The sequence below is a fragment of the Tachypleus tridentatus genome, chromosome 8, assembly GCF_004210375.1.
Source record: "Tachypleus tridentatus isolate NWPU-2018 chromosome 8, ASM421037v1, whole genome shotgun sequence".
Taxonomy (NCBI): domain Eukaryota; kingdom Metazoa; phylum Arthropoda; class Merostomata; order Xiphosura; family Limulidae; genus Tachypleus; species Tachypleus tridentatus.
In genome coordinates, this window is record NC_134832.1 from 822,954 (window position 1) to 848,096 (window position 25,143).

The 25,143-nt window shown below is 35.7% G+C and overlaps 1 protein-coding gene across 1 annotated transcript in view; it reads right to left on the reverse strand.

Annotated features, from left to right (window-relative positions):
- mora (cysteine and histidine rich domain containing protein) overlaps positions 1 to 25,143 on the reverse strand; it is a 35,398-nt gene that overhangs the window by 3,141 nt on the left and 7,114 nt on the right. The window contains exons 3-8 of the mRNA XM_076452332.1: positions 24,273 to 24,379; positions 22,413 to 22,502; positions 14,790 to 14,949; positions 7,248 to 7,307; positions 7,075 to 7,085; positions 6,270 to 6,340 (exon numbers count right to left, since the gene is read on the reverse strand). Coding sequence (XP_076308447.1) covers positions 6,270 to 6,340; positions 7,075 to 7,085; positions 7,248 to 7,307; positions 14,790 to 14,949; positions 22,413 to 22,502; positions 24,273 to 24,379 — 499 coding nt within the window. The remainder of the gene's footprint in view (positions 1 to 6,269; positions 6,341 to 7,074; positions 7,086 to 7,247; positions 7,308 to 14,789; positions 14,950 to 22,412; positions 22,503 to 24,272; positions 24,380 to 25,143) is intronic.

Below are 25,143 nucleotides of genomic sequence, written 5' to 3' on the forward strand. Positions count from 1 at the left end.
ATGCATAGTTTTCTTGATACAGATATGATACACATAAATGAGATCAGCCACTTTCTAAAAGGGTAAGTAGTGGGTCACCATCATTAAATTCAATAAACTTCACAATTCTCTTTCACTTATCAACCATGAGTGGGGCTGGATGACAATCATGACTATCTTGTCTTTCAATTGATACCATCATCAAGAGCTCTAAAATGTCTGCTCCTTGAGAGGATCTCCTGTTTTTTTTTTTTGACACTAATGAATGTGGCAAAACCTCTTTTGCTCACTGAAGATGACACCAGAATTAGAAGAACCACTTCAAAGATTATGAGAATGTTTGGTATACCTTTTTTAACCAGGTTGAGAGTGGCCTTCCTGATGTCCAGGATGCACTGTTTTGATGCAAAGTAACCCTTCACTTTCATCCATTAACATGCCACTTTAATGACATCACAACCCATACAGTAGAGCAAAGTGTCAAAGTGTACACAAGTGCACTTCTATAGGTAGTGGAGACTTGATTACAGACATGAAAGACTGCCAACAAAATGAAGTCTCAAACCTTTCATTCAGTTGTTCCTGAATCCTTTCAATAAAGTGAGGAACAGGCTGCTCATCTTCAGGTTTCAAATGACAGTTATAGTCAACCAGATTCTTCCATATATTCCACATGGAGCAAACTTCCTGCAGGAACTGCTGCTGGCCTGGCTGCTCTAAGGGTATAACCACCTCAGGATTGGCAATTTCTAAGGGCATCAATAACAACCTGCTGCAGTGGTACTATCTCCTTGAGACATAAGACTTGCTGCTAAAGTGACACAAAGCATCCTGTAGAAAATGTATAAAATGAAACATTCTGAAGTTGTTCAGTAATTTTGCAATATATTTGGCCCTTTCTCTTTCTTTAAGAATACTTTAGTGACTGTAATACTGGAACTTTTGGAAATATACAGCATGACTGTTGAAAATTCCAAGAGCCCTGCTGATTTGTGGTACCTATTTTGTGCCACTAAGCTTATGTGGTTTGAGAACTTTCTCTTCTAAAACATCTGCCAAAGCTTTAAGCTCACACAGGGCTTTAGGTGAACTATTTATATATTTTTTTGTATGGTATCCTAATTTAAATTTTTTACACACTTGAATTGCTAGTCTGTAGCTTCCACAATACATGCTAAGGATGTGTTCTTAACAATTTTTCTTCTCACAGCAACACTATCTTTTGATCTTTAATTAACTGAAACTCCATTAGATCTAACACCAACTACTTTGCCCATCCAGTCAGGACCCACTACTTCTGTGAAGGTACTGTCTATAACATCAAAAACATCATTAGCATGAATGAGCCAGTTTTTTGGTCTTGTCATAGTACTGAAATGCCATTTTTCACAATTCTAAAATATATTATTTCCAACTATTGAATGCTGATATCAAACATTATGAAGTTTTTTTTCAAAGGCAATGTAGATGCTAAAATTAAGTAAAATAATTTTAATGTCAGATACAAAGTTTTATGATAGTAAGAACTACATGAAAACAACTATTTTGTGACTGATTCCATAAAGTAAGTTATAATATGTATGCAATTTTAAACATTAATGAATCTGGATCACAAATTGTGACAAATTGTAATAAATAAAATAACTTTGATACATAAGAATTCTATATTACATAAAACCATATAATAAAAAAAGAAAATATTTAACTGATTTTAATCTAGGCCAGCAATGACTAAGTAGCTGTTTTTATTGGCATGGCTTAATTTTAAGGTTGGTTGGTTGATTTGATGTTTTATGGCACAAAGCAGCTAGGCTATTTGTGCCAAACATCCAGTAAAAAGTTAAAACTAAAGTAAAATTAGGAAATTTATAAAGGGAAATTAAGATAAAGTAAAACAAAGTTAAAAAAAAAGCGTAAAAACTATGTTTACATCTAGTTTAGTGTTAAGAGAAAAAGTACAGTAATACAAGTTGTACAGGACATTCTGTAGCATAACTAATTATCAAAACTTGCCAAGAAGACTAGCAGTTAAGTACAAAAACCACTGTCAGTTACCTGAAGTTGGCCTTTCCAGCCCTGGTTCTGAGCTATTTGATATTATGGTAGGACAACAACATGGCACCAGGCATCAGGGAAAACATTCTCCTGCCAGATCTGGTTAAAAACAAGTAGAAGAATAGGAAGAGAAGCAGGAGATAGATGGTGCAGAATTTCATAGTGTACATCCTCATGTCCAACCAATATACTGCCAGACTGATGAAGAGCCACTTTGAGTTCCATCAGCATAAAGGAGCGATTATAGTTATGGAGACAATCAGTTCAAAAGGACAGAGGTGACTGCTCTGCACGAGTCTTGTTGGCTAAGAAGGTGGAAGATGAAGCAGAAGTGCTAGATACCTGGCAAAAGCTTTCACCTAGAGTATCAGTGATGCTCCAGGTATCAGCTACTTTCTGGCCATCAGAAAGCAAGACCTTTCGAATCTTGTTCCATATGACTTTGGAATTGGTGGAAGTCGAAATGCTGGTTGTGAACTTAATCCAAGATTCCTTCTGGTTTTAACATCTTACCCACTGAGCATGTGCATGGACCTGCTGGTAAGCAATGTGGTGCGAGAGTGTGGGATACCTATGAAAAGTATTCCAGGTCCATTTTGAAGCCTTCTGTGCCACGTGGAAGGCAGGATTCTACCATGAACGAGGATATTGTGGAAAGTGTATAGAGGTTTTAGGAATACACTCAGCAACTGCTTCTATAATACAGTCAGTTACTGCTGCCACACAGTCGTCTGCTGATGGCTTACAGACGATCGCAGGATCAAGTTCTACGAGAGCAGTGTGCTTGATCCAGCTTCCCCGAGGGTACGTGGGTCGGGTGGCATCGACCATGTCCAGTCTCTCTCAAAATTATAGGAAAATGATCACTGCCTTATGGGTTATTGTAAACCCTCCATGAAAAAAGGGAGAATAGTAAAGAGGAGCAAACTGAGAGGTCAATAGGACTGACTAGGTGCATGAAAATAAGTAGAAGAACCAGTACTGAAAAGAGAAAGATTGTGATCAGGGAGCATATGCTCTACAGAGCAAACCCTCCTATTAACATCAGCATTTCCCCCAGAGGGGATAATGTCCACTAAAGACCCCGAGGGTTAAAAAGGGAAATAGCAACTGTTCAATGAGAGCATCAAAGTCTGATTGTTTATAGGTCTTTCCAGGCAACAGGTAGAGAGAATAAACAGTAATGGTACGACCCAAGGAAACATGGATGGCGACTGCCTCCAAAGGTGTGTCAAGTGGCAAAGACAAAGTGAGCACCTGCTGATCAACCAACAGTGCTACCCCTCCAGGCACGCGTTCTTCATACAGTCCATCATTTCTGTAAAAACAAAACAAAACTGAAAGGTTACTGTATTGACAAGTTTCAGAAATGTTTCCTACAAGGAAAGATATATAGGATGGTAGGAAGCAATCAGTGTTTTGATGTTTTCCAGATTATAACAAACCTTGACAGTTCCATTGTATCAAGGTGGCCATTATTTTTTATTATTTTTTTTATTTGCATGTAGGTGAATTGGGTGGAGAATGCTTCTGTTTACAACCACGCCTTTTTTCTTTACTATCTTTATTCCAGGGAGATCTATCGACCTCCATGGATCCTTCCCTAGGTTGATTGAGCAGGTCTCTACTGTTGGAAAAGGTTTCCAGTGACTGAGGATGTAAACGAATGATCGTTTTGCATCATGGGGTGGGAGAAGATGTATCCAAGGAAATGTCTGTACCCAAAACCAAAGGAAAGGTATCTTGGGATTTGTTGGAATGTATGGAAGGGACAGAGATGGGTGTTGAAGTTGATTCATAACAATGGAGGTTGAAAGACGAACCGTTTCAAGAAAAAAAACTCATTTGGAGGCACAGAGAGATCCGTCTGCACTCCCACTGTAGTAGTGGAATGAAGTGCAGCAACATATGTCCAAGATGAAGTGGTGGATAGCAACTTCCAAGCCTCAGGATAAGTAATGTTATGAATCGTTTTCAAATCCTGCACATAGTTTTCTTCCAATCATGTAGGGCGAGAACGAAAATAGGATGGGCGAGATCCCTTACAATTGATGCAGTGAAGGTCTGATTCACTTTCACAGACACCATGGTCCTTGCCACTACAAGGAGCACACATCAAGGAACTACAACATGATGTTTTCAAGTGACCGATCTGCTGAAACTGCAAACATCGGAGAGGGTTTGGAATGTATGGCCATACTCAAGAAATTAAGATAACTTGCCTTGATGGTGGCAGATGTACGTGGTGACATAAGTGCGAGAATGAGAACATGGTTGGCATCATAATTCCATCTTTTACAAGTGAATATATGGCTCACTGCAGAAACTCCTTGGGTGGAGAAACCAGCAAGAACCTCTGGCTCTGGGATGTTCTTCAAATCACTCTCAACAATAACTCCTTGTGATGAATTCAAAGTAGCATGAGATGTAACCTCAATAGGTTTATCCCCAATTGCCTTTGAATGCAATAGGAGTTCACTGTGTTAAGATGTGGATGTTTCTACCAATACATCACCAGATCAAAGCTTCTTTACTAACTTTGGAAAGCTAGCAAGTCCCTCTTCTGAATGAAAAAGGGGACATTTGCTCTAAAGATTTGTCTGAAAGTGAATGCAATATAAGAAAATTATGTATAACAGGTGGTATAGATGGTGAGGATTGCTGCTCAGAATCTTCAAGACGTGGTCATTTACCTATAGACCGTATTTTCACTATTTTATTAAGATTTTTAATTGGAGTATCCATAAAGAAAAAAGGAAAAGTTCGGTGCCCACTGATCCCACCCACCATGGAGCCCTACAAGGGAACAGCACTACAATGTCAAACAAGGACACTGCAGCAACATCAGGGTTTCTTGAGCACTATATCCAAACACCAACATCAGATACAATGCCCACAACTGTTGAGAACACCCAACACTGGTACTTGGTTGACCCCAGACCAAGTGGACCAGTTGATTGACCCAAAGGGGGCCACATGTTTGCAGGAATTCATGGCCAAAGTTGTGTGTTAGGGTTGGACCCCTCAACCACCAGGATCCTCTCCGATCCTTCAAGGGTCGCCGAGCACAGCAAGCACTTGGGTGGATGTTTAGATCCCAGAGGAGATAAACTGAAAGGACAGAACCATACCTGCAAGGTCCCCTCATCAGGTACAGGAATCCACACCAAGGGATAATTTGAAGGTATAGTAGATGATGTACTCACTATAAAACACTTTCCTGTTCATCATCAAACAGTAATAAAAGTTACTGGTGTTATACGTAAAACAATATGCATGCAGTATTTTCTGTAAACTTGAATATGTGCAAGAATTTCATTCTTCACATCAAAGTATGCTGTGTTAAAAATACGATTCAATGCTGTGAAACATGCTGACTCAATTTTGGCCTAATTATAAATAATTATCCCAAACTTGTAAAATGATTGTGGAAATGTTTTATGCTGTAAGAATTCAGTGATTTGAAGAGATGCATAGTTCTTTGGATAGTAAAACATTGCATGTAACAATTTCTGAAGCACAGTGAAAATAAAGATTCACTCAGTGTTACTTTATAAAAGACATCAAAAATATTGTGCACTTTCTAGGCACATTTTTTGCTGAAGTTAAATTGGTGCATTCCTTGTAAGTTTATTGCTATAGGTGGCATTATAAGATTGGTTGCTTTGGAATTTCATGCAAAGCAACATGAGGGCTATCTGCACTAGCCATCCCTAATTTAGCAATGAAAGACTAGGGGGAAGGCAGTTAGTAATTTCCACCTACTGCCAACTCTTATGGCTATTCTTTTACCAATGAATAGTGGGATTGGCTGTGACATCATAATGCTCCCATGGCTTAAAGTGTGAGCATGTTTGGTGGAATGGACATCCAAAACTGAGTCTCTCAGATTTCAAGTCAAGTATGCTAGCCACCTGGCCACTCAGGGCCAAAACAGAAGAGTGTGGTAAAATAATAACTGCCCGAATATTCTGGGCAACAGATAATTTGTTGTTCTCAGTAACTCTTTGTAGACATAATTACCTGAAAGATTATCATGACCAAGACAAATGTAATTCACATGCCCATTGCTATAGTTTTAAGCACAAAACAGATAAATGTAAAATCAATGGCTATCAATTTTTCAATTCATATGAAACAAGTTGGAAAATTATGTCTTTACTGTCACTATCATGAAGAGAACATGTTTTAAGACAGCACCCAACTACAAACTCCAAAAATAAACAAGAACTTACCCTTCATGAAAGATAGGCACCCCTGGGTGATAGGTACAGGTTTGTAAATCACTTTGTTTGCCTTCATAAGCCTGAAAAGTACATTAATAGAAGTCCAGAATATGCATTTTACAACAAACAACTCTTCAGTAGAAGAAATTACGAGTGGTTTAGTTTTGTGATATACAAGACAACTTAAACAATAACCCTCTTTTTTATTCCAGTAGTATATCTCCTAATTAGTTGAGAACACACACAAACAAGTGGCTATGTAGTTCAATTGTAAACTTCCATTTCAATTACTTTTACTAAACTTAGTGTTAAAGCCACATAAAAGTTTAAGTTAGAAGAGAAAGAAAAGATTAAATTTCTTTGTACTACATGCGTGATTCTGGATGACCTTACAGTTAGCAAGTATATGCATGGTTAAAGAATATTAGTAGTTTTTTCAGCCTTGCTGAAATCTCTCCTTGTTGCAAGTTTTTTGATCCTTATACAAGAAGAACAAGCAGCTGTATAACTATTTTTTAATATATCAAAGCTAATTTATAAATTTCAAATTTTAATTAAGTAGAGGTCTACAATTTTAAGCTGAAATAATTGAATTCTCTTTGAAGACAGAATGGTTGATGATGAAAAAAAACAAAACTATTGCCATGTATACTTGGCTTTCTCACTTATGAAAAGCTATTTTATTGCGAGTGAATTAGACATACTTCAAATTTAATAGAATTGTATAACTGAGTTTAATTTTGTTTAAAATGTTAAGTATTTTAATAATACTAAAAATTGATTTTTTGCAGTTATGGACCTCTAATACATTTACATAATTAGAATCTAAATAATAAACAAAACATGATCCTAGTGATATTTTATCTTGTAATTTTACAGTTTACAGCATGAATTATGTTTATGTATTAGCCAAACAACATTTGTTATGGAGGCAAAATAACATATTCAAAATTACACTTTTTAAGCATCACAAAAACTTCAGCTTACCACTTTGCAACCTCCATTTTTTACACTGAGTTCCTACAGCAATCACAATGCTCTCATCATCTGAGAAGAAAAAATAAACAATATTAACACTAGTCATTAAACAAGTATAACACATCTAACATCAGAAAGTGTTTTTCAGAAGGAATTTTATAATCTCCAGGAAAAAAATGTGTTTGTAGCTTGATACCATCAACACTAATGTTGTTTTTAAACTTAGAACTAATAAAGGCCTACACACAGTAATACTGATTTAGTGAATAAATTATGGTAAGTTTTGTAATCTTTTCAATCCTATCCTGACAGGTCTTCCTATGATCAGGGGGTCAAACAGTATGCCATCATCTTTGTAGACTGGTATTCAAATTACATTGAACTGCTATTTTATGAATGCATGTCAATAAGTATTGCGAAAAAATTACATGTTAGAAACTCACAGTAGCAATCTTAATGAGTTAGAATATAAAGATAAGAACCTCCTATCTTTATTTTCTGATTATTTTGTGATGTAACCAAGGCAGTTCCCATCAACCTTTTCCATTTTTCAAAATATTTACTTACATACTCCCAAACACAGATTAGTTACTTAGCATGAAAAATTAATGAGATTCTGTGGTGTCGATAGAGTAATTTATGTTGTTTTTTTGTTTCAAAATGCATACATTAAACCCATAAGATTACTTTGTTTTATATCCTACATGTGAAAAATATGACAGGAAGTAGGAAATTATAGAAGTAGCAAACATGAAGTTTGTAAGTAGATCATTGTTTTCTATACTTCTTTATTTGCTGTTTATTTTATGCAAATTAAATGAAATTTAAGAACATACATTAAATTGTATGCATATATAACATACTATAATTGATATGCGACTTTTATAAAATACTGGATCACTGGAAGAAAACCAAGTAAAGCCCAATTTTATACTGATGGATATGGTAACAAATACACATGCACAATTTCACTGCAATTTCTGTAATGTTATCCAGGCACTATATAAATGTATAATGTTGCAAGATTAAAGCAATTTAAGATCAAATTATTACACAAAAAATAAATGTTTCAAGTCATTCTAAAATGGAAGAAAAGTGTGATTTATATCTATTTCTTGATGCTTTATATGGTGGTTTACTCAGTCAGTCAGATTGGCCAAGCCCACATTGAGACATAATAAAAATAATAGATAAAAATAAAGTTTGTTCTTAACAAAAAAAAAAAAAAAAAAATGTTATAATTATTTGGAAGTTAAATATTTTGCATGTGAAAGATGAAATTTCTTCTGATGCATAAAAGTATTTTTAATCTGAAGAATAAAATTAGTTTGCATGTTGGACAGTCAACACTTGAAAATAAACATGCATGAGAAAATCTTTACTCAAAAAATTCTAGGAATTTTAGAAAAAAAATCCGATTTTTGGGTATAAAAGGATTTTAATGTTTACTGAGAATGTATAGAATTTTGTGAAGATATGCATACTGTATTAACACTAAAAAATATGAATAAACATTTTATTTGATTGCTATAATGTTCCAAAAGATACTGTTTACTCAAGGACTAATACAAAATTACAACAGAATTGTGCTACCAAAAAATTCAGGTTGGCTTGACCTTCTAGAAAATCATTCATGTTATGTATTTTAAAATTATTTTGTTAAGAGGTTTTTCTTACCTTATTCATTATTAGATGTTTTATCACATTTCACATCTGATAAGCACAACTAAAAGGTAAATTTGTCTCAAATAGTCAATGACAGGTGAAAAGATCTAAATAGTTCAGTTCATCATACAACGGTACCTTTCCACTCACTACAGCTAATATACCATGCAATATTAACTGTATTACATCATTGATTTCATAATAAAACAATTCATTTTGACTGATAAGACAGAACTATTAGACAAAGATTTATTACATATCTAGCTCAGCTTTGAAAGAGTTATATAAAAGTTAAATATATTTGAAAATATTAAGTTTAAAACACCAGAAAATAAATTGTCTGTGTAAAGTTCAAGAAAAATACCCAAGTTTCCCATCCTCACATAATCAATAAAACATTTGAGCTAATGACATTATAAGCTAAACTACACAAATCTGCAAAGCCTTTCCAGACCTGTTTATCTTATATTCTCACAATACTGTATTAATAAGGCTTTTGTCTGAATACATTGAAAATAAAACTTTTAGGATGAAAGTAGGACATATGAGGGATGATATTGGAAGGCTAATATCTGATAATTATGGGATGCCTGGTTATTAAATTATACCTTTTTCTTCTATTTTTACTAATAAAGAAGTAATCAACATTCCTCATCATGAAGAGTTGATTAATGTAAATAAAATCAAACAAGATGACTACATTAATTCTGAACTAGATAATAGAAAATTGAGAAATTGAAAAATGGACTCCTAGTCAAGATGACATTTCCAAGGGTTTTTTGAAGGTTAAGAATTAAATATCTGAACCTCTTACTACTATTTTCTCTACATTCTTTACAATCGGGTAGGTGACAGAAGATTGGAAGTTGACTTACTTGACTCCCCTTTTCAAGGTAGGTGATAAAAAGTACTATCTCAATGCATTTTGTGCTATTCTATGACTTCATCATGAAAAAGCTTCTATTTGCTGAGACTTTTGTACACATTTTTCTAATGATAGTCATATTACTTCTCACATGTTATGATTTATTCCATGATGATAAATCAGATCCACAATATTTGGTTAATAACCCTTTCAGCATGTGCTGAGTTCCAGGGACTTACTTCTTAACCATTTTGCATTTTCATGTGATTAACTTTTCTATTAATAAGTGTATGTTCATGAAATGGGGCAGATCATCAGTAAACATAATGCTTTTATATGCAAAATATTTATTCATTAAGTGTTAAGGTTTGTCAAGCAATGTCTTCTCATGCCATTTTTCTTTCACATGTTGCCTACCTTACATATAAAATAATTTTCATTTTGAAATTAAAAATACTTTTATATATCAGAAAAGTTTTAGATTTCACATGTGAAATTCTTATTATGTCCAGATAGTTTTATCAAATGTTTCTCAAGAAATTGTTAAAAGTGCAGAATACCAGAATTCAATACTACACAAGTCACAAATTATTCCAAGCAATATAAATAGAGGATAAAAATCCCTAATTTTTAACCAGATTGACAAGTATTTGTATCGCCACTTGAAATGGGCTTGCCTCTCCCCAGAGACAAAGTGAAAGAAGGGTGGAATTCACAGATTTTTCAGTCAGGACAGCCCTGTTTACAATTTTGTACATTACTTCAGTAAAGAAATTGTGATTAAATGCTATTTTACATTTTTTGACTGATAAGAAAAAAAACCTAAAACAAAGTCCTCAATAAACACATGATATCCTAATCTGTGATAATGTATTTGAATGAAATTATGCTAAACACAGTAAGCAAGCATTATATTATGAATTTAATAAATTTCAAAACAAGTTAATTATTTTAATGCCATATATAAATACAGTTTTGTTTAACAGAATACATCTATAAACAACATTTTAATTTCTTAAAATTCTAAAACACCAAATTCTGTTCAATACAGAAACACTTTCAAAACCAAGTTACTACATTTATTAGTATTTTTAATCTGAACAGCCCCTTATGCAACACATGGGTTACAGGTCACCTTAAGGTTTAGGCATAGCCTTACAGCTGCTGGTCAGAGGTTTTATTTGTTACTTTTAGAATTCTATGGTCAGGTACATAAAGGATTGTCTATACACAGACAGATCAGAAGTGAGGCTGGGGATACTAACTGCTTAGACATGCCTAGTTGGTTGGTTTTTTGTCTGGCACATTTTGGTGCAAAGCATCTAGGTTATCTGCATTAAAAAACTTTTAAAAAATGTAAAAAGTAAAAGCATTATAAAATGTAAAAATTAAAGAGTTAAAACAAAACAATGGCTAAACTGCCAATAAAAGGAGTTAAATAGAATTAAAAGTGGAGAAGTGAGGAAAGCCCCTGTGCAGAGCTGAAGCCCAGGATAATGAATGGGGTCCCAAATTTAAGGTCAAGGTCCTGAAAGAACCATAGACCAGAAACCCATAGTCCAATTTGGATTGAATGAGGCCATAATAGATCTTCAGCATAGAATATTGATCTGCTCCCCAAGAGGTGGAATAGAGGACATGGAGGATACTTGATGTATGGGATGAAGGTCAGCTTACAGCCAAAGATAAGCCCAAACAACATTGCCTCAAGGACCAAACAGGAACAAAATCACAAAGATAGAACTTGAGATTGGGGCAAATACCCTGTTGGGAGCAAAAGTGCATGCAGACAGGTTTAGTGAAAGAAAAGGTAAAACTGTTTACTGTGGTTCACTTTTATAAATGATTGAGGGCAGTTTTAAGCTGCCACTCAATAAACCTCATAAGATGTGGAAGCTATCAACAAGAGTGTTTGCAACAGTTGGAGGAAGTTGTGGAGTGATGGCATTAATCTTTACGCTGAAAAGTGTGACACTCAAGACAGAGGCCTGAGAGTCTATGCTTTGGGCATCAGCAACGTCCTGGCCATTGGAGAACAAGTTTGCAAGGGGGAGGAAAGTATACTGCTCATTGACATTCTGAATCTTGACCCATATAACTTTGGAACTGGTGATAGAAGAGATGCTGGTTGTGAACTTAATCCAAGATTCCTTCTGGCTTTGACGTCTTAACTGCCAAGTACATACACGAGCCTGCTGAAAAGCGATGTGGTTTAAAAGTGTGGAATACTTATGAAAAGGTAACCCAGGCTTGGTTTTGAGTCTTTGTGTCACTTAGCAAGCAGGATTCCACCATGGATGGGGATACTGTGGAAATATCATATCAAGGCTTTACGAACAGACAGAGCACCTGCCTAGGCAATACAATCAGTCACTGCTGCCATGCAGGCATTTGCTGATGGTTTACAGATGACAGCAGGAACAAGTTCCAAGAGAGCAGTAAAAGAGGGCTAACTGGGCTAGTCCAGCTTCTACCAAGGCACATAGGTTGGGTGGCATCAACCAACAAAGAGTGAAGGGAAGCAGACAGATCAACAGCAGCAAAATACTAAGTGCATGAAAATAAGTATAAGAGCCAGTGTTTAAGAGAGAAAGGTTGTGATCGAAGAACATATGCCCTACAAAACAACCCCTCCTATCATTTCAGAGGGAATTATGTCTATTAAAGTTGCCCAGGATTGAAAAGAGAAACAACAGCTGTTCAATGGGAGCATCAAAGTCTGTTTGATCACAAGCATCCCCAGGATGGTACAACCCAAGGAAACAGATGGTTACAGCCTCCAAGGGTGTATTGAGTGGCAAAGACAGGGCAGGCACATGCTGATCAACCAGCAATGCAACCCCTCCATGCATTCATCCATCGCACAACCTGTCATCTCAGTGCAAAGAAAACTGCTAAAAGGTGACTGTTTTGGCAGGTTTAAAAAATGTTTCCTGTAAAGAATCAATCAAATCCTTAACATCATCCATATTAGAACAGAAACATTGACAGTTCCACTGTATCAAAGTGGCTATTTTTAATTATATGGAGTATAACTGATAATTAGGCAGAGAGCCTTCCCGTTTTCAACCAAATCATTTTTCTTTTGTGCTTGGAGGTCTGTAAATCTCCATAAATCCACCTGAAGTTGTAAGGGCAGTTCTCTGTTGGTGAACAGATTTCAGTGACAGAGGGCATAAACAAATAATCATTTTGCATCTTGGGGGCTGAAAAGATGGACTTGAAGAAATACCAAAAACCGGGACTAAGAGAAGTGGATCTGGTGAACTACTGGAAGAAATGGTTGAGACTGAGGTAGGTGTAGATGTTTACTTGCCAGCTCTTAACTATGGTAAGCAAAAGACTCTTCACATGGTTGGAGAATGATGTTGGAAGCATGGAGAGATCTGTTTGTACTCCCACTGTTGCAGTCAAATCCAATGCAGCAGTATATATTTGAGATGGAGTTAGGAACATTAACTTTAGAGACTTAGGATAGAAAATACTGTTCACAGCTTTCAAACATTTGACCTCTTTCTTCTCCACTGCTTAGTGCAAGAATGAAAGTGAGGGGTGTGAACTACTACAGTTAAAGCAGCGAGGTTCCAGTTCATACTCGTAGGTGTCGTGATCTTTGCCATAACATTGAGCAAACAGAGACCTATGATAAGATAACTTTGAACAACCAAACCTCAGACACTAGAAACATTGGAGAGTTGTGGGATGCTTGATGGCAGCAGATAGACATAGATATGGTATTGTAAAATGTCAAAATCAGAACATTGATAAAAAAATTTTCTTTAAATCCCTCTCATCTATAAAACATCCTGAGTAATTCAAAGTAGCATGGGGAGTAACCTTGACGGGTATATCCTCAATCGCCTTTGAATTCATGAGGAGTTTGGTGTGTTGTGGTGTAGACGTTTCCACGAATATGTCTCCAGAGTGCAACTTCCTTACTAACTTAGGAGAGCCAGCAAGCTTGCTTAATCCCTTTTGAATACAAAATGGAGACATTTGCCTCAAGAATTTCTCAAATAATGAAAGAGGAATGAGAAATTGGAGTGGAATCAGACAGTGATGTGTGGTAGTTTTCCATTAAATGTTTCAGTTTTTTTCTTCTATCAATTGGGGTATCAATAAGTAAATTTCAGTGTGCACTGATCCCATCCATCATGAAGTCCTATGAGAGGATGAAATTACAATGCCAAACAAGGACTCTGCAGTAATGCCACAGTTTTGTAAGCACTATACCCAAACACCAGCATTAGACACAATGTCCACAACACCCACTGACAATTTCCAACAATGGTATTGAGCTGACCCTAGCCCAAGAGTACAAGCCTATTGATCCTAAGGGGCTACTGCAAGGCCAACCCTCTACAGGAATTCAAGGCCAAATTGTATGTTGAGGTCAGACTCCTCTCCTTGATGGGTTACCATGCACAGCAAACATGTGGGTGGATGTTCACTTCCCACAAAAGGTAAACAAAGTACCGCACCTTCTCTAGGAGGTCCCTTCATCATGTACAGAAATCCACTTTAAGGGATAGACATGCCCAGTGTCCCTAAATACACAGAGCAACCAATCACTTTTACTTGGCACTCCAATGATCATTCTTGACCACATAATGGAATTGAGTGTTAAAGGTATAACGTCTCAATAGCTGAAAAGCTGGAATATGTTCAACAGCATATTGATGCTTCCAGCTTGGACCTCCTACTCTGAAGCCTGTATGATAGTTATTATATTATGCTTAACCCTTATATTTCATTTCAACAAAGTGTTGAAGTTACTGTACAACTATATATAATACAGCAACACTAAGACTTCCTTTTGCTAGTAAGTATATTTAAAAAAAAATAAGAAAGCTTTCTTATGCTATTACACAGATTCAAAGGACAGAAATAATCAAATTACTGATAAATTAAACAGCTGAGACTTATCACTCTACAGGTTAAACATCACATGATAATATGATAAAAAGTGCATGCATGAAATATATCAGTTATAAAAGTCCTTTAATTTACAATGCCATTACCTTTTTCTTCAGTTTTTTGATTTTGTTTTTCTTTAAGCTTCTCCAATAAAGGTTTTAAAGAATCACTCACTGTCAGAGGTAGTTTACAGACTGGACTTTCTTCACTTGGTCTCGCCATAGGCAGTTGGCATGGAGGTTGACACGCTTTTTGTACTGCAGTCTGTTTGATGATTTATATTTAATATCAACATTCTTTTATAAATACAGAGTACTGGTTATAATATAGAGGCCTTGTCTTTGTGGTCTAACTTCTATTAAAATGATCCAAGATTTCCTTCATGAATGCCATTAATTTTCTTTTAAAATGGACAAACATTAAAGCACTACACAAAGTTTAGGGTTTTTTCAAGTCTTTATTTTTCTCCAAATTTTTAAGGTTTTCACAATCAAATAATTTTTGATGCAAATAACAAAACATATTTCAAAATCTAATGTGAATCTTAAAGTAGTCAATTATACTATAATTTGAAACAATATGGCTAAAAGTAAAATAATCAACTCTACTCTACAGGGTAACCCATAAGTCCCTACCCATCCATATGTTATTATGTTATATTCAATTACGCATGTATTACAAATTTATTTCTTTTTTTCAGAAAAATATGGCCGATGTTGAGGAAAATGTCTCACAGAATGTGGTGTCGCATAATATTATGCAGCAAGAATGAGGGACAGCACACAGATACAAAAGATATATGGATGAGTAGGGACTTACAGGCCACCCGGTAGTTTGAATTAATGTGGCTAAAACATTTTTATTGTACAAATTTATTTTTTGAACAATATTCAAAATGGATTTTTCCAGAAACTTTCTTCTCTTTCATACTGAAAGAAATATTTCTACTCATCTTCTGTTTCTTGGTCCTTGATAAGCTAAAACACTATTCTTACCACTTTTGGAAGAAGATGTATGGCAGTTTGCAGGAACTACATAGCAGTGATTCACGACTACAACTTTGTGAAAACAATAGTAAATAAAACATAACTGAGAAGATTGTATATATATATATACATTGTACATGTATTTTTTTTATTATTTAATATAAACTTTATTGAACATCAATTGTTGAAGTAAAGAAGGATAAGTAAATTAGTATATGGTACAATGTTGTCTTTCATATTTTAACAAAACCAGAAGACTGAACAATTATATTGTTGGTGTTGTATTTTTTTCTTCTAACTTTTACTTTTTATATAGGAATATATTAAGGCCACCTTTCTGATTGGAACCATTTGTCAACCAGCTTAGATAGGGAAAAATTTACCTCTGGAGGATCATTTAAACTCGAAAAGTGTTCACAAAACTTCTCACTCAAATATAACCTGCAGGCAGTTTTGATTGTTGCTCATGGATGATATGCTTTAATATGGCATCAGACACAGGAAAAACCAGTTGAATAGCTACTGAAATGATATCTGTTTGGAAAACTCTCACACAAATTTCTGAGAATAACAGAGCAAGTTCTGCGCTTATTCAGATGTTTAGGAATTAAACCAGTGTACTTTAAACTCTAGGAACTGTAATTTTAATGCATTTCTATCATCCAGTGAGCCAGAAAAATACTGCATAGGTTATCCAGGTACTCATTACAACAATGTCTAAATGTGATCCCACTTACTGCATAAACTTGCTACCTTTGTTACCTTTTGTTTTAAAAGCATAGTCTGCTATTCCAAGTCTGCAGGCATGTGTCTGTAGACACATCTGGTCTACAGCAGTAAGAGAAAAACTACATAATACAAGTTGTAATGGATTGTAGCATAATTGTAATAATCATAACTCACCAGGGTAGTTCTAACATCAGCATTAGACACCTGAAATTGGCCTTTCCAGTCTTGGTTCCTAGTTATTTGATGTTATGGTCATTTTCAGAAAGTAAAGTTTTAAAAGACTTGTAGCAAAATTTTAACTGACCAGGATGACTAACGGTTAGCTCAAACAGCAGTGTTAGTCACATGAAGTTGGCCTTCCAAGTCCTGGTTTCAAGTTCTTTGATGTTACGGCCATTTTCTAATTTCAAATCGAACTAGACGTACTTTAGATCCTTTTTTATGTGATTCCCTTTTAAGAATCAGTGTATCAATTGAAAAACTTACATAGCATTAAAGAGATTAATAGCCTTTAAAAAACTAAAAACATTTCCAAGGTAGACAGATTCACCATCACCAATAACACTGTCTAATGTTATAGACAAACCTTGGGACAGAAGATGTTTAAAATGGTGCTGTCATTGAGAGTCATAACGATGGCAAGACAGTAAAATGTGGCTTTTCGTGGATTGAGTGTCACACAAACACATTAGTGCATCATACCAGATAAAAGAAAACTTAGCTAAAAAACTGTGGCCAATGTGTAGTCTACTTAGAACAACTTCCTCTTTCCAATCCTTACGGAAGTAAGATTGCCAAAGTCCAAAATAGGGTTTTATTTGGAAAAGCTTGTTTTTACATTGCTAACTCCAAATCAATTGCCAACTGGCATGGAACCGAGCCTTGAATACAGAACCATAGTCCATGTATGAAACAGGCATAGCAGTGATAATGCCAGAGCAGACAGATTTGGCTGCTGTTTTGGCGAGCTCTTTCCCACAAATATCAATATGGCCCAGTATCCAGAAAAATTGGATAGAAGTAGGTGGGTCACTCAGTTTTGAATATTGGCGAGAACAGGGTGTGAACTAATGTGAAGCAATTCCAGGACCAGTACAGAACTAAGTGAGTTCAGTATAAATAGTGCAATGTGAGTACTGTTTAACCTTTATGTGATCAAGGGCAAGAGAAATGACATATAGTTCAGCAGTAAACACAAACTATAGAGGGTTTTCTGTGCACAACCACTGAACCACAACAAACCATGGCAGAGCCCAGAGTTACCTAATTACAAACCATCCATATAAGTAGGAATGGAATAATGGTTTGAAAGATATTCAGCAAATAGACAGTATTTCCAATCAGGAGTGTCTACTTTTCTCATATGACTTAAAGAAAGGATGAGCTGACCAGTAGATACAGCAATGTTATCCACGGACAGACCCAATTCATTCAACTCCACCTGGGTACGAAGGCCAAAAGGAGCAATGGCAGATCGTCTATTCAGAAAAGTATGGCTCACCGAGGAAGGAAAACAACTCCAGGTGGGATGCTTAGGGAAGGAACAAAGTTTTGAAGCATAAAGTAAAGACAATTGCAATTGATAGAGGTGTAAAGAAGGTTCATGAGACTATGTATTACTTCTGAACTGGGGGAAGTACAGAAAGCCCCAGTGCAGACCCAAAGTCCTTGATGATGAATGAAGTCCAGCATCTTTAAGGCTGAGGTTCTGGCAGAGCCATAAACCAGTGATCCATAGTTGAGTTTTAATTGAATAAGAGCATGATATATCTTTAGCATAAAACATCAATCTGCTCCCCAGGTGGTGGAAGAGAGGACATGGAGGATGTTCAGTGTTCTTGGACATTTGACCTATAGCTGCTTGATGTGTGGTACAAAGGTCAGCTTGTGGTCAAAGATAAGCTCCAAGAACTGTCTCAGGGACCACAGGCAACACAACTTCACTGATACGGAGTTCAGGATAACAGTGAATACCCCATTGGCAGCAAAAATGCATGCATGTGGTTTTAGAGCTGTTAAAGCTGTTTGCTGTGGTCCACTTCAATAAACAATTGAGGGTATTCTGTAGCTGCCACTCAATATACCTCATATTTGATGACTGACATGAGATGTCAAAGTTGTCAACGAGAACCTGTTTGCAACAGTAAGAGGGAGTTGTTCAGTGATGGCATTAATCTTTATACTGAAAAGTGTGACATTCAAAACACAGCCCTGATGGACCCAAAGTTCCTGTAGAAAAGAATGGGAAAGTGTTGAACCCACATGAACTTGGAATCTCCTGCCCATTAAAAATTTTTTAATAAACATGGGTAAATGGCCATGTAACCCATATATATGGAGGTCTCGCAAAATGCCATACATCCATGTTGTATCATAAGCCTTCTCAATCCCAGAGCAAGATCCAGAGGGGTACAGAATTATAATGCCCACTGACCTTTAAAATCTTGTCCCATATGACTTTGGAACAGGTGGTAGAAAATACGCTGGTTGTGAACTTAATCCAAAATTCTTTCTGGCATTGACGTCTTACCCACCGAGCATGTGCACGGGCCTGCTGGAAAGCAATGTAATGTGAGAGTGTGGAATGCCTACAAAACATATCCTAGGCCTGTTTTTGAACCTTCCATGCCACGAGGCTGGCAGGATTCCCCCAGATATGAGGATATCATGGAAAAGGTATAGAGGTTTTAGGAATACATTGAGCAGCTGCCTGTATAATAGTCAGTAACTGCTGCCACACAGTCATTTATTGATGGCTTACAGACAATGGCAGAATCAATTTCTGTGAAAGCAGTGAAAGAGGGCCAGTTGGCTTGATCCAGGTTCCACCAAGGCACACTGTTGGGTGGAATCAACCATGGCTAGTCTCTCCCAAAATTATAGGAAAATGATCACTGCCTTATGGGTTATTGTCAACCCTCCATGAAAAAAGATGGAGAATAGTAAAGGGAAGCAAGTTGAGAAATCAATAGTTGTAAAAGACTAATTAGATGCATGAAATTAAGTATAGGAGCATTAAAAACAGAAAGGTTGTTATCAGAGAGCACTCGCTCTACAGATTGACCCCTCCTATAAATATCAGCACTGATGTCCATTAGTCCCCCGGGACTGAAAAGGGAGACAGCTACAGTTCAATAAGAACATCAAGGCTTGATTGATCATAGGTCTCTACAGACAACAGGTAGAGAGAACAGTGATGGTAAGACCCAAGGAAACACAGATGGCCACAGCCTCCAAAGGTGTGTTGAGTGGCAAAGACAGGGTGGGCACCTGCTCTAGGTCGATTGGGCAGGATTCCAGCAACTGAAGACTTCAATGAATGATCGTTTTGCATCTTGAAGTGGGAGATGTACCAGAGGAAATGCCTGTACCTGAAACCAGAGGAAGCAGATCTTGGGGTTTGCTGAAATTTTTGTTGGGACAGAGATGGGTGTTGGCATTGATTCAAACTTTAATCATGGAGGCCAAAATACTTTTCCTTTGGTTTGGGAAAGATTCTTTTGAAGCCACAGAGATCCATCTGCACTCCCCCTGTAGTTGTGAAATGAAGTGCAGCAGCATACGTCTAAGACGAAGTGGTAGACAGCAACTTTCGAGCCTCAGGGTAAGTAATGTTTTGAATCGTTTTCTAACGCTGCACCTCTTTCTTCCAACCATTTAGGGCAAGAACAAATGTAGGACAGGTGAGAGCCATTACAATTGATCCAATGAGGGTCTGTTTCACACTCGTAGGCATCATGGTCCTTGCCACTGCAATAAGCACATGTCAAGGAACCACAACATGATGTCTTCAAGTGACCAAACCATTGACACTGGAAACATCCGAGAGGGTTTGGAATGATTGGCCATACCTTGCAATTAAGATAACCTGCCTGGTTGCAGATGGACATGGTGATGTGAATGCCAGAATGAGGACATTGGTTGGCATCATAATTCCATCTTTGCAAGTGGAGATGCACATCACTGGAGAAACTCCTTGGGTGAAGAAACCAGCAAGAATCTTTGACTTGGGGATGTTCTTCAAATCCCTCTCAACAATAACTCCTCATGACAAATTCAAATTAGCATGAGACGTAACTGCAGTAGCCTTTGAATGCAAGAGGAGTTAGTTCACTGTATTGAGATGTGGAGGTTTCCACCAATGTCCCCAGAGGAAAGCTTTCTGACTGACTTTGGGGAGCCAGCAAGTTCCTCTAGTCCCTTCTAAATAAAAAAGGGAGACATTTGCCCTACAGGTTTGTCTAAAAGAGAATGTAGTATAAGAAAATGAGGTACAGGTGGTACAGATGTTGAAGACTGCTGCTCAGAATCTTCAAAATGTGGTTGTTTACCTATGGACTTTTTTTTCAATGTTTTATTTAAGTTTTTATTTGGAGGATCTATAACAAAAAAGGAGATATTTTGGTGCCCACTAACCACACCCACCATGGAGCCCTACAAGAGAAAGCACTACAATGCTAAACAAGGGTACTGCAGCAACACCAGGGTTTTGTGAGCACTATAACCAAACACCAGCATCAGATACAATGTCCACAACACCTGTTGAGAACATCCAACACTGATATTTGGTAGATCCTAGCCCAAGTGGACCAGCTGACCTACCCCAGAGGGGCCACTCCAAGGCCTCCCATCTACAGTAATTCGAGGCCATAGTGGTGTGTTAGGATTGGACCCCTCAGCCACCAGAATCCTCTCCTCCCCTTCAGAGGTCACCACATACAGCAAGCACGTGGGTAGATTTTTAAATCCCAGAGGAGGTAAACTGAAAAAACAAAACCTTCCCTGGGAGATCCCCTCACCATATACAGGAATCCAAACCAAGGGGTTCTGAAATTGGTTCAACAGCACAACACATCTAGAAGTTGGTGTAGAGATCTATAGAATATATAATAAAATACAACTGCCAAATGAATACATGATGCTTGAAGTGCTAGCAAATGTTGCATTATTTACTAATGTATGCTAATTAACATATTGTATAAATACAAGTGATATTAATGTTCTATAAATCTCAAATGTCTATCTTATATCATAGAAATGCTGTCACACTGTAGAAACAGCTTAGGGGTGTAGGGTTCACATTGGAACTCCCATCTTTCACGTGTTTAGACTGTATCTAGTCTAGTTTGCAAGTTTTCAATATATCTACAGAACATCAGTGAAGTAAGGATAAATTAATATAGACCTAGATCTTACTACTTAGGCCTGCTACTTTCCAACTTGTGTTTGTGTGTATACTAGCCATCCAACTTCCCTGCTAGCTTTTCTTAGTCTTAAATAGTGTATATTGGCTTTGAAGATTTCTGTAACAAGAGTATTTCCACAAAGAAAAATACAGTATTAGGTCCTACATAAAATAAATGGCAAGATTCGTACTAACTGTTAACATGATTATTTTATGTATAGCAACATGTCAGCTAAGCAATGCAAAAGTGGCCAAATCGAGTCCTGACGCAAGCCCACAGTTTACTTGACACAGTATCAAACAAATTTCATATGGTGTTACAAAATAACATAATACAACTAAAAATAAACCTATCACTATTCATTGAGTACATAGATCTAATAATGAATATTTCTAACAAAGAAAAAAAAAGTCAAAAGCAATGTCTTTCAATGAACATTCAGATAATATTTTGAGGTTATGGCTTCCTCTAGGCTTGACAAACAATGACCAGACACAGGGATAGTACTAGATGCTTTCAGCAAGTCTGACATTATTTTGCAATTTATCTGTTTAGTCCTTTTCTATGGAGGACCAATATGAATTTACTGAAGTTTACAAAGCTATAAATGAGAATCAGTTTCATGCCTATCTTTAAATGAATCATTAAAATAATATTGATGCTTAGAGAGAAATTACTGCAAAATATCTTGCATCAACTCTTTCTCATCACCATAAATTAAATAGCACCATAGAGATTTCAGTCAATACCCAAAAAATAAAACTTTGATGGCTATACATAAATTTTATTAATTTCAAAAAACAAATTTAAAAGATAGACAACTCACCTCTTGTCCTTCAGAACAATCTGACATTTCTTTGGTTTGTTTTGCTGGTTCAACTGGTTTTACATTATTGTGGTATGACTTAGTGCAACCCTTAAAAACAAGAGGCTTTTATTCTTAATTTAAAGAATTTCAAAACTAGATTCACGTTAAGCTCTAACATTTCTAATTATAAAATCTGTATGAAACACTACAAAAGCAAAGGTTACTGTAGTTCCTACTGAATTGCTTAGATCAATTTCAAGCACCTTGTGAAAGCTAAGGTGTACAATAATATCAATTGGATTCCACTGAATTTTTTACAAAAGTGGTATTTATTTGTTTAACACATGAATGTAAACAAAAAACAAACAAACTTATTTACTGTGTTCAACTTGTAACGTATTAAAATGAGTTATATATTTGTATATTCTGCTATAATAATATTTTCCATTACTTTTGCAAAAAATGGACCCCTTTCAGGCACTTTCAAGAATGTATATGCATCATAGGTTATACAGTACATTCTCATGCAATACTTTTAATCCCTTTTACACTTTATTCTTACATATCATTCAAGCTACTTACAGCTTAAAATTTTAAAAAAATATTTAATTACTTTCAATTAAAAGAAAAATGTGCCTAACTGTTGGTAGATTTATTTAACTGCAGAATTCACACATATGAGCTTCATAAAAAGTAATCTAGGCAGATGAAATTATTTAGAATACAAAGAAGATAATTAGTATTCATTCCATAAATCTTTCTTATGTAAATCATACAATTTTGCACTAAAACATTTTGTTGAATGTACCTACTTTATTTCCATTTTATTTTTTTTACAAAAAGAATGATTTTTATTTATTAATAAATACTGTTCTTTTCACCAAACTTACTTTTATGATGGGTTAAGTTTCTATGACCAGTATGTTAAGCCTAATTAATGAAGTGTATTTGAATATTTTGTATTCAATTTTCTAACAAAATAATGATTGACAGTTGTTTTTTTTAAATATTACCAATACATCATTGTAGCAGTATTAGTTCTAAGCAGCTTTCATTGCTATAAAACTGTTCATGTGGTGGTAATCCACAAACTAAAGAATAGAAGAAGGTAACTAGTTTTAATTTGATAAATTTTTGATCTGAATTTAGTTGTAGTTTGCCAACAGAAAGTTGGTGTTTAGCAAGTGACGGGCAAAAGGTACTAGCTTAAATAGCACCTTTTTGTCAGTTTACAATAGAAAAAAAGCATTAACTTTAACATTTACAAGAAAACCACACAGTAATAACTGATAAGCCTTTTCCAATAGTCTGTTGTGCATTGTCCCACCAATCTTCAAGTTTAAGTTATCAAGCACAAATTGTATAGCTAAGAAGTCTTTCAGTTCTATTCACTGTATATAGTACTAGTAGGGGTTACATGGTGAAGTGAAGTACTTAATTGAACCTACTGCCTGTGACTGTGGTAAAAGGCAGATTACAGATCTTCTCGTTTGTTCTAAACTCTAGTTCTCAAACACAGCAGAAGACCTCACTGTAACCAATAAACATGCAAACAGATATGCACAGAACTTGTTTGAAAACATATAGGAATAAAAGCACACAACATTTTTTTAAATTTCATATTAAAAAGTGTAATTATCATCATAAAGACAGACTTAACATTTAACAGTAAAGTAAAAAATATTAAACTGATAAAAAAACACTTCCTAGAAATTCACATCAGCCGACAACTTTGTGTTAAGTGAACACAAGTTATAAATTGAAAATTTATTTTTGGTGGCTATATATAAGCAGGCTAGTGTTAAGCCCTGTTTACTAATGTTACAATAACTCCATACTCACTATATATACAAATTTCACTCTAAAAGATGTACATACCATTATATTCAAAAATTCAGTAAAATCTGTAGTTTTTTTATTGCAGCAAGACCAGCCTTTGTATGCATCATGGAAAACAGGAGCTCCCGGGTGATAAAGACAGGATTCTGAAATGTTCACATGAAACACTGGTATTTAGAGACAACAAATACATTACCCATGAAAATTGATAGGAAAAAATACAAGACATTTGCATACATTTTATAACAGCTGTTTAACTGCTTCTATCAACTTCTAAGACCTCAAATGAAAAATCTGAGGATTTCTTTAAAACATCTGTGGGAGGAATTGAAAATTCACAAAACAGATGCAAATAGCCAAGAATATCCTTATAAATGTCAAGGTTTAATACAGGTCAATTAATCATTGTTAGAAACTGGACATTTTGCATTTCTAGATGGTTGGACTTTGGAGAGAGATTTTTCTACAGTTTCTCCTACATCCCAACATGTTTCAATCAACCACTTTCCCTTCTATTCTTAGCAAAATCACTTCAAATTTGGTTCACTACAAGTAGATAACTTTTACGTGTGTGTACACACATATGTATATTAATTTCAGTCTCTTTAATTTCAAAGATCAAAACCAAAAATATATATTTTGGACTCTTGCACAGTCATATTTACAGCAATCAAGCTGAAAATTCGGCACAAATAAATTTTCCTGCACCCAATTCACTAACATTCAAAAAAGTTTTATTTACCCATTTGAATCTTGTTAGAGAGTGTCAAAGCTTACAAAAAAGCATAATTTAGTTGTTTGGTATGAGGATACTTTTTATAGGTCCCCTTGTGTACATAAACAAATATTAGATATGCCCATTTTGTAGGGGGTGGTCAATTACTTAGCTTTGTTTCAACCAATTTACATC